General features: G+C 28.6%; 1 protein-coding gene across 1 annotated transcript in view; it reads left to right on the top strand.

Moving 5' to 3' along the window:
- Nucleotides 1-10,473, top strand: part of LOC122269131 (cytosolic carboxypeptidase 6-like) — a 534,894-nt gene extending 524,421 nt beyond the window's left edge. The window contains exons 10-11 of the mRNA XM_043040819.2: nucleotides 1,910-2,028; nucleotides 8,892-10,473. Of these exons, the coding sequence (XP_042896753.1) occupies nucleotides 1,910-2,028; nucleotides 8,892-9,193 (421 nt within the window). The 3' untranslated portion in view covers nucleotides 9,194-10,473. The remainder of the gene's footprint in view (nucleotides 1-1,909; nucleotides 2,029-8,891) is intronic.
- Nucleotides 10,474-11,703: the final 1,230 nt, after the last annotated feature.

Here is an 11,703-nt window from a genome sequence, read left to right as displayed (position 1 = left end):
AGATTGTTTTGGTTGTCATCAGCATAAAACTAATGAAAGTCGTAAAGGTATTGTTTTTCTATAAAGATTTTTGTATCCCTAATTTAAAATGAAAGTTCTATTATTTTAGTAGTGGTCTTGTAGTAGTCTTGACTACTCTTGACTAAGAAAAATAATCTAAATAAAAATATATATTTTTAAAAACCACGTTTTTTGTAGTGAAGAATAATAATTGAAAAGTAATAACTTTTAAAAAATATAAAATAAAAATTAAAAAAATTATAATTAAAAATAAAAAAATTCAAAATAAAAAATAATGTTTTTAAAAACCACGTTTTGTAGTGGAGAATAATAATTAAAAAAAATCGAAAAACGAAAAACATGGGGAGCATGAAATACATAACAGTATATACACACATAAATATACACATTTTCTTACTCATACACATGCACAGCCACATATACATCCACATACATATGCATATACACAAACATATTCCACATCCACATTTAGATACAATTACAATTACAGATATACCATACATATATTCTCAAGAGCACACATACACACACTATAACATTACTGTTATGTATTTCATGCGCTCCACGTTTTTCGTTTTTCAATTTTTTTTTAATTATTATTCTCCACTACAAAAAGGTGGTTTTTAAAAATATTATTTTTTATTTTGAATTTTTTAGTGATCACTTCGTTGTAATTACGTTACAAATAATTTTTGAAAACTTATATTTCTAAAAATAGTTTTCAAATTTAGGTCTTACGCAAAATATGTATCATTCCTCAATGATGTGTTGTATAATTCCCACATAGCAAAATAAAGCTTTAGAGTCTCATGATTTGCTTTGTGCTGATACTTTTGTGACAGTTAAATTTTTATTATTAAAATTCTCGGTTGAGCAAAATCTTAAATTCTGAGTTCACGATTATCAACGTTCAACTCTGCAGCCTTATAATTTTGAACCCAACCCACAAGTCAAAGAAACACTTGGGTGAAGCGTTGGGACAAACTAGCCTTCATGGAGAACTTTTTATGGAACTTACTCGCATTTGCGTTATATGGAAAGGAAAACCTCCCGCGGTAAGCTCAACGGTAAGGAAATTCTAACCCATGATCCATTTACCACTGAGGATACTCTTACGTCAGCTCTGTGGTATCGGAGTTCGTATCGACCAGCCAACGCTGCTATTCGAATCCAATTCTCCTCATTAGGAGGCGAACACTCCCTGAGCCACCACGACTCACAATGATTGATTGACCATAGAATCCAAAACAAATTTACGCAAGTGATGTGTATGGCGAAAACATTGACATGAATATCATTACTTTACCCAAGCTAGCCAAAACCCTGCACTTTGATTACAAAATTGGTAAAATTATATTTTTTAATTTAATACAAAGATTTTTATTGCACTTACACTAATATACTGTATAATTTTAGTACAATTATTTACATAACGTTTAAAAACCAGTCTATTTTGAGAACTACTTTTATTTCAATGTTTCTAAAACTGTACCTATATTAATTTATATGTTCGCCATCGTTTAATTTACTAAAAATCTTAATTTATATTCTTGAAATGAATATAAATATAGAACTGACACATAATTAGACAATTGATTTGAAATTATACTCCATCTCATTTATTCTTTTAACAAGGGAGCCAAGCACATTCCACTAAGAGTTCTGAATTCATTTGATGAGAGTTATTTAGTTGGATACCTGCAAGTGACGCCATCGAGGGTAAATCATGGCATTTGTCTTTTCAGAAGCCAATCAGGTTCTACAGACATGCGTGACGTCGCTTTCAGATATCCAATTAAATCTGATTTAAATCATATGGTTAGGCATATTCACTTTACTACTCGAATTACAAGCAGTCAATTTTACACTGTGTCATTTTTTTTTCTAGATTTCTATCATCATTCCTCAATGATAAAGTGAATTGTTATACACTGGAAGTCAGTTTCCATGGTTACGAGATGCCAAAGGGAAATAGTACGACGGTTCATGTCTACAATGAAGAAGAATGTATCCTTAAAGACATATTTTTTAACTGTTATCAACTATATATTGGTAGTAACTATTGGTAATATTGGTAGCTGTAATACAAATAAAGCAAGCCCGTTGTTATATTTCGCCATCATCTCAAACAGAGTCCCTTTAGTCACGTGCTCTCTCCCTTTCGGCAATTTTGGCGGGGGGAAAGGGGTTCGTTTGACAGTTGAGATGAGTTTTCTTTTCTGGTAGATTCGTATTTTATTCTTATGCAGGCAATAGATGGAAATTAAGAGCTTCAGAAGAGTTCAAATTTGCGGAGCAGTGAAATATTGGATCATTTTTGGACAAGATTAAAAATTATTTTAGAATTTCTGTTTTTTAATACGCATAAACAGCATAAAAATGCTTCCATTTTTGCAAAATTAAGAGAATTTTAATTTTTTAATATCTTAACTTTTTTAATATAAAAACAGTAAAAATTTGATAAAACGTATTAAATTTGATTTAGTAGTTTTCCGAAACATCTGTAGTTATTTTGTAGCAGCCCCATATAATTTTTTATTGATATTTAAATTTTAGTATAACATAGGTTTTACAATAGTACTATTTCTTGTAAAATCAGGGATATCTTTTCAGGTAATTTGAATTTTCGAAAACACATACAAGAAACAATTTTGGAAGAGTCAAAAATTAAATGAAAATTTAGAATAAGAAAGAGCTGCCTCACCGTTAAAAACCTTTTTTTCAAAAAAAAATCCGCACCACTCTTAAACTTTCCGTTCTTTAAGTTTTACACCTGCAATGATAAAGTAAATCTGCATTAACACCACTGCTAGTAGACTCAATTTTTTCACATATTGTAATTTATTGTAATTAAAATGGAGCAGATGATTTAAATTTAAAACTATCTTATGAATAAAAGAACTTACAATTGGATACCTGCAAGTGACGTCACCTTAGCTAAAACGTGACATTTGTCGATTCTGAAGCCAATCAGGTTCGGAGCTGATTGGCTTAGCGTGACGTCGCTTATATACATCTAATTAAATCTAATTTAAATCACGTAATTGGGTATAATCACTTCCCTTCTTCTCGAATTGCGAGCACCCAATTAAGTGTTAAAAAAGAAATTGTTCTATTTATCGAGTAATTTTATTTAATAATCTTTCATACACCTCTAATGTATTTTACTAACTAAATGAATTCCAATCAAGCTGCTGAATTTAAAAAATATCATAGAATTTATTCTTTCAAGAACATTATAGAAAATTAAAAATATAACGTAATTAAATTAAGAAGGCTAGGAACAACAATGTCGCCATAACTTCGCCTACTACATTTTAGGACTGAAATTAAAAATAGCTGTGTATTGATAATGAAAAATTCTATATAATCATTACTTTATAGTTAAGTTATAATCTTATACGTTTATACGGGATTAACGATGTTTTAAAGAAAAGAAGAACATTCTAAAAGTTCATTTATATAATAAATAAAACATTTGTTATTCTAAAAAGTGATAAATTAACTTACATGTGAAATGCATATGATTCTTCCTTATCAAATTTTTCTTTTCACCCAAATGCCGCTCAATAAACAACCATAATTTAGGATTTTTGGTTTTAAAATTCTAACATCAATTTTCTTTCATTGAAATAACAAGGAGAAACAGAAGGTTAATCTTGATTCGTCCCACTACAATCATGTGGCTTCATTATGAGGATAAAAAAAGTATAATAATGTGGCCTTCTATTATATTTTAAATCACGTTCACGTCGATATCGTCTTCAGTTAAAATTTCTCATTTTAGTTACATCTATTCAAATTAAAAGCAATATAATAAAAAAAATATATTATTCCATTTAACTCATGTTTTAATTTAGTGTCTATTTTGATATTATTATAAGTTAATGTTTTTGATAAATAAATTAGTTTTGAATATTTATAGGAACCGTAAAAAAAAATTTTTCTAATTTTATTTTAAACTAAATGTGCGTTTGTCTAGAAGTAAACCATTATTTTGCTGCTAAATATTTGAGCCTCAACACTATTAGTTCGAATACATCTTTCAGAAATTTTTTAAAAGTCAAATTTTTCGTATTTTTTACTTTTTCAAGAAGCGTATATATATATATATATATGACAGTGAAATAAGAACTGCATTTTTAAAGATAAGTACAATATACNTAGTTATATTTGAATTGTATTCAATATAATTTTATTAAATTTATATATATATATATATATATATATATATATATATTATAGCTGGCATTGTAAAGTCGGAAATTTTACGTCTATCAATGATCAGATCCGTAGCCTTGTAACTTTGATCCCAACCACATTAAATAAAATGGAAGTAATTTAATGTCCCTTGGGCAACCCTAAACCACCGTAGTTCAAGCAGAACTTTGTAAGCAGCATAAAAAATTACTATTTAAAATGATTCCTCAAAAAAACATTTTTGGAGGCGTTATAATGATAGACTTGTTAACAGACAGTCCGTGCAAATCTTCAATCAAATAATTTAAGAAGAAATATTTTTCAACATGGTTCCATAGAAGTCTCTGAAACTTTTGGACTCTTTTGCTCTTATGAAATTGTATGTAATATAATTCTTTTCAATATAGCTTAAATCTTTTTAATATCTTTATGTCAGTTTTTAATCAATTTCTCGTACTCATTTTTGTTTTTAATTTTACTTCGAAATGATTATTAACATAAATGATATTTTATTTTAAAGTATTATTACATTTTCAAATAAATTACTAAAAACAGTTCATTTTCCTTAACTAGTACAAAAATATTCAGAGGAATGTTAAAGAAATCATTTTAATTAAATCATGGAATAATTTAAAGCATACTTTCACTTTGTCTCAAAGTTATGCATTATTCATTCTCACAAAAGTTAGGACAGTAATTAAATATTCCTATCGCTAATTATGTTGAATAATAAAATATGATAAGTCTTGTAGATAAATGTTAAATTTCAATTCAATAATAGAAGCAATCTTATTCTAGATGTATTCAAATTTAATTAAAAATAAATCTTACTTTTTCTTTTGAATTGTAAAACAATAATGATATTTGCGGTATTTAACGCTTACATTGTTGATTAGTTTTAAAAAAATGCCCTTTCATATTAAAAGGTTTCACAGAAGTTTAAATAATTAATAGATATTCCCTCGTTATACTAATGAAAGCTTTAATTATGAAGTTTCCTTTGTGGAGGAAATAATTTTTCGAACAAATTAAATGTTAAATAAATCTATCTACTTACTAAAATGACGTCACTAAAATTGACTTTTGAAGAATTCGTTATACACGCACTTGTAATTAAAAAGTAATCTTCTTAAATAATGATTTTAATTGTATTTTGATTTTCTTATATTTGTTCTAATACATAAATTAATGATTTTTTAATATATCGTATAGTAAAATTAACAATATTTTACAGTATTAAAAATGTGCAGAATATTCTTTAATGAAATTAAACACCAACATGAAATGAATATCACTAGTCAAACAAATTATAAGACATAACTGCAAATAAAAAGTAAATACAATGACTATCCCAGAATTCAGGCCTCCTATTTTTAAGAAAGACGAAATAAGTTTATCTTTTTTTTAATATATTTGATGTTAGAAGTCAATTTTTCTACATAGTTTTTTTTATAACTTTATAACCGTCGTGGAACAGCCAATCCAATTTCTTGGGTTTACGACTACTAATGTTCAACTCCGTAGCCTTGTAATTTTGAACCCAATACAGAAGACAAGGAAACTCCTAGATCAAGTATTGGGAGAAATTTGCTTTCGTGGAGAACTTTTTTGATGGAACTAACCCGCATTTACTTTACATGGTGTGTAAAACCGCGGTACTGTAACCCATGATCCGTCTACCACTGAAGATATTTCACGTCAGCACTGTAGTCGGTGCAAGCCGGATGCGGAGTTCATTTCGACCAGTCATCGCTGAGATTCGAACCTGGTTCACCTCAATGGAAGGTGAATCAGTTGATGCATTTTTGCAGACGCTGGGACACCATGCTTCCCACCTTTTCTTTGAAAAAGTGTTAAACTTCAATTTCACCTCGCCGGCAGAACAAAATTGTCTGAAGTCGGAACTAGATTAACAACCTACTGGAACAGCTGAAAAATACTATGAGGCACTAATAAAAAGACAAAAAATCGAACTATCATTTAAAAATAAGAGAAAATTGAACAAGCAGCATTCTTCACGCATCGTCTATCAATGGATCATCATTACATGCGCACACGTCCTGTAATTTGAACCTGTTCCTTAACTTAAAGAAGATTCGACCGAAAAGTTGTTTAATTCGTTGGTGAGGTATACGATAATGTTGAGACATGGCAGGGAGCTGGTATGACAATGACATGAGCATACAAAAACTGTCATTGCGTATGCAAAAATGTATAGAGTGATTTCGCGATTGTGTAAGAAAGTAGAAGAATAGTCTATTTAGAATGATGTAACTATTAAAGAAAATAAAGGGATTTTCGCTTTTCTAAAAGGTAGATCTTACTTAGCTGAGGAAGACTATTTTCATCTATTATATTATTTTAAGATTTCTATTTATTTTAAGGTTTCCTATAATGAGGTGGTAGCAAACATATAAATATAGGTTGTTAAAATTGGAACAGGGTATATAAATTTGAAGTAAAATACATTTTCATTTAATATTTTATTTTATTTTATAACCAGCGTTGAACAGCAAACGAAATTCTGAGTTCACAACTATCAATGTTCAGCTCCGTAGCTTTGTAGCAACCTAGAAGACAAGGGAACACCTGCATGGGACAAACTAGCCTTCGCGAAGAACTTTTTGATGGAACTAACCCACATTTGCGTTACATGGAGAAGAAACCTCCCATGGTTAGCCCGACCAATTATAACCCATATTCTGTCTACCATTGGGGATATTTTGCATCAGTACTATGGCAGGTGCGAGACGGCAGCAGAATTCGTACCAACCAGCCACCGCTGGGATTCGATCTTGGATCACCGCATTGTAAGGCAAACGCTGTATCCCCTGAGCTCCGAGTTACTTTCATGTAATTTTTAAATTGGTCATTATGTAGAATTTTATGATAAAATTAAAGTAGGTGAACATAACTTTTAAATGCCCTCACTGTCTTGGCTGAGAAACGAATTGTCTCATTGTCTCTTATATAATGAAAAAAATTGTATAGTAAAAATTATTTTTTATGTGCAATTATCTTTAGATAGACAAATTTTATAATCCAGATTACGGTGAAGCCCCATATGTTTAGAGTCAAAAACCAAAATTTATTTTTAAAAAAAAGAATGTGTTTGTTCCGAGAAAGTAATTTGTCTAATTTCCAAACTTAGAATATTGTCTGCTCTAATTAGCGTATTTACAGTTAGGCCGTCAAACAATTAAGTCTCAGAATGTAAAAATCTGGTCATAAAATCAAACGTTATTCAGAGTGATCGTTATTTTTGCGCACTGCACAATGCATAAAAAAATGATGACCTTAATAACGTTTGATCTAATAATCGGATTTTCTCGTACTAGAATCAATCTTGATGGTTCGTGAGCTTAGAATTGCCAATTAATTAGTGCATATATGATATTTTAACAGGGTGCATAGCGTTTTTAAAAAGTGCTTAAAGGTGCTTATTTTCGATTTTTAAAAGCCCTTAAAGGTGCTTTTTTCATTAGGTGTTTTTAAAAAATGCTTTACTTTTCCCTTTTTCAAAATGAGATTTTTCCTTTACCACGTTGATTTTCGCTTCGAATTATGCAAAAAGATACAGGTCACATTGTTCCTATTCAACGTTTTCACAATTAATTCAACCCCAATCTATTTGGGCCTATTGTCAGTCCGTAGCGTATGAAAATGCCATTCGTTTTACATGATTCAAAATTTCATAATTTTTGACACTTGTCAAAAACAATGCAAAAGGTTTTTTTTTTGACATGACGGTTAAAACAATATAAAACGTCAATTGACAAAAACGTTCCAACTTTTCCTAATTATGATTTTAAGTGCTTAAAAATATTTTTTGAGTACTCAAAAGTGCTTAAAAGGTACTTATTTTTTGTTGAATAATTTGGTGAATAAATTAAAAGAGCAGACACAAACGTACTTTTTCTGATTAAATATATCATTTTTCCGACGGATTTGTATCCTCAAAATATGTTGGACGACCCGCAATATGAAAAATATAGTCTATAGTTTAGGCCTGTGATCAGTCACTCTCTTTTTGTCTATTTCGTATTGCAAGAATTGTTCGGCCTATTCCCCTCAAATTTAGAAAACTTACAATTAAAATTTTTATTCACTTATTTTTAAATAAACGAAAGCATTAAGGAAATTTTTAATGAAATTAACTTCGGATAAATAATGTTAATTGGTGCAAAAAATTTCAAACTAAATGAGTTTCAAAAAGTTTTAGATTCACTTAGTTTCCTTGCTATGAAGAATTACTCAAAAACTGAAATTAACTTTAATTCATATTCGGTGAAAAAAATTGTGTTTATCCACACAAAATACGTTTTTGTCTCTTATTTTGTAATTTAAATCATCAGTTGCAGTAATTAATTAGCACATTAAGGTTAGACCCTTGAATCAATAAGATTGAGTCCTAGCACGTGATCATTACGTCAAAAATTATTACGATGTTCACTTTTTTTGAGTGCTGCACATTAGTAATTGCTTTATGTCCGCTTTATGATTAAATAAAAACTTTATTTCGTAATAAATAAAAACTTTATGGAATTAAAATCTTTCATTGACCCTGTTTTTCATCTAAAATGGTTGTATATTATGTGCACCTTGTAGAATGTTTTTTGTAGACTATGTAGAATGTCTTGTCCATAACCTTTTTCTTTGATCAAACTTAGATCTTCAACTGGGCAAAAAAATTTGCTATGCTTTACTGGATTACTACGTTACCACCAAATATCTTTCTCCGGAACAAATACCTCCAGCCATATTAGATGCCTACTGCAAAGGTTTCCGAGCAAAAATCTCCAACAAATCTCCGCAAAGACTCCCTCCCAATATTGGAAAAGACAAAAAATCAGGAACTCAAACCTCCAAAAGAACCAAGGAAAAAATTACTAAAGCGAATGTTGTTTCGCCATCTAACATCAAAGGAAATCATTTGAAATCAAAGAAACCACAGGATGCAAAAAATAATTAACACTCAAATTTCATCGATGCTTAAATGAATAGCTTAAGCTCTAGCTATTACATTTTGAATACATAAAAAATAGTTTAAATATGAATTTTCGTAAGAATTTCTAAACCATGCATGGCATTCTTAAATAGTTTATCTTTTTTATTATCGATGGTTTAAAATTAAAATAAGTTGCCTCGCTACAATCAAGAAATAATTCAAATTAGAAGTTAACTTGCTGGAAACTAAATTTGAACAATTTATCTTGAAACATTGATATTTTTAAATGCAGGGTTATTCATAATTCCATCCGGGGTTTCGAAGCGTTATAGTGAAAAAACAATGACGAATATGGCAAAAAAGAACATATGAAATTATTCCGAGTATTCAAGTTTTAATTTAAGCAGTTGCCGGTAGATGGTAGTAACATGTACCACTGAAGCCAATTGTAATAAGGAAAAATGGCGTTTACAGGCGGAGGGAATTATGAATAACCCTGTACTTTGATAACTAACAGTGATTGTCACGGTATATTGTACGTTCTAAGAAAAACATCGAACTTAAAATCATTATCTTACATACAATAAATATCGAATTACAACTAATAAAGATTTTACAATAATTATTATAATAATTAACAGCACAGATAAATATTGAGTACCATAATGTCGTGAACATTATCGATAAGAAAAATTACGGATAATATAATTTTTCAAGATTATTATCGCCAACTATAAATATTGAGTATGATAATATAGTGAGGACTATTGATGATGAGTAAAGCGATAATTATCTGTATGATATTACTGTCAGAGATTGTGATTTCATTTACGAAACAAAAATATTGAACAATAGGAAAATTCTGTAAATTATCCAACTTAGAAAATATCAGGAAGTATCGATACTTCCTGATGATCTATCGCGATTTTAAAATTCAGAAATCGCCTAGCACCACTACAAACTTTAAGCATCCATCCATTATAAAACGTCCCTTATTGCTTTTTGTTATAGAGCTTTTACTATTTACATAAGGGATAAGAAATCTTGAGCAATTTTATACATGGCCTTTTTCAACTTTATATTCAGGTCCCATAACAGGAATTTTCACGTTTTTAGGACATTTTTTGCAATTAAAAACTACTTATATATAAATAGATCTTACGTTGAAAAATTTGTAACATTTTCTTAGGTTGATATTATGAAATGGATATTACAAGATATTTTTTTTCATAGAATTTTTTTTGTAAAGCACTGCAAAGTGAAACAAAAATTTAACTTTAAAAAAACACTTTCCAAAAAAAAAATTTTTACAAGCAATGAAGAGCAAAATAAAGAATAGATTTTTTGAATTTGTTTTTCACAAATATAATTTAATATTTTTAACTTCAAAGCAAATTGTAATATCCGTAAAAAAAACAGAAAAAAATTAAGTAATTTATTGCTTGACATCTTTTAATCCACATGCAAATGTGGATAATGGATAAATTTATTTATAATTTGTATTACAAATCTAACAGTAAAAGTTATTTCTAGACTTTTACTTGCGTTAGATCTTGAATACATAAATCTATCCATGTTTGTTTATTAAGATTTAAATCGCAAAAATTGTTGAAATATTTCTCACAAAATTGTACTCTAATCCCGATAAGGCATAATAACAAGATTGAATATTTATCATATTATAACTTGAGCAAATATTTTTGTCAATATAATAACTTGATATATATATTATTAATATAATAACTTGATTAAATGTTTATCAAAATCAGATTTACTTTTCAATTAGTTCGAAATTTTTCCAAAAATTTGAATGTATTTCATTAAACATAAATTATTAAAAATATTATATTAAAAATAAAATTTCGTTAAATTTTGATGAAGTAATCAAAGTAACGTAATTTTGATATGTGAAGTATTTATACTTTTAACTTGTTCTAATGTTACCATGAAAAATCTTTTAAAAAAAGTTTAATTTGTAATGAATATAATTTGTACGGTGTTAGTTTACAGTAAAACAATTTTTTGAATCTTCTTGCAAAACTCGTGTACCTGATTTAAAATTAAAATTCGTTTCTTTCATAGTTTATTAATTTATTGAAACATAAAAAGCCCTTGTTGTTAAACTGTAAATATGAAAAAAGTATACTCGTAAGCATTTGTTTATATTTTTACAAATATTAAGACTATTTGTATGAGAACTGGGCCTTTATTTTTTTTCTAACTCGCATAAAAGTTTTTTTTTTCCAAAATGTATATTTATTAATATTCAGAAGCAAAAACGAAACATCTTATTTCCATATCTTACTTATATTCTCTTCGTCTTATTGAAGCTTTATAATATCAAGTAGATAAACAAGGTTCCCATAAGTTTCTGCCTCAATTTTTCAATTAATATTACCCGCATTCAGATTATTTAGACAGAGAATGTAAAATAACAAAGAGCCCTTGTTGTTGAGGATTTTGATATTTTATATGTAAAAGAGTTGCTTTGATAAAGTGTGAAAGGTTTGTAATAAATAAATTTTTAATATTGA

Source organism: Parasteatoda tepidariorum, chromosome 7 (genome assembly GCF_043381705.1).
Source record: "Parasteatoda tepidariorum isolate YZ-2023 chromosome 7, CAS_Ptep_4.0, whole genome shotgun sequence".
In the NCBI taxonomy this organism is placed as follows: Eukaryota; Metazoa; Arthropoda; class Arachnida; order Araneae; family Theridiidae; genus Parasteatoda; species Parasteatoda tepidariorum.
The sequence above is the reverse complement of the archived record's forward strand: the minus strand, read 5'-3'. Positions and strand labels throughout refer to the sequence as shown.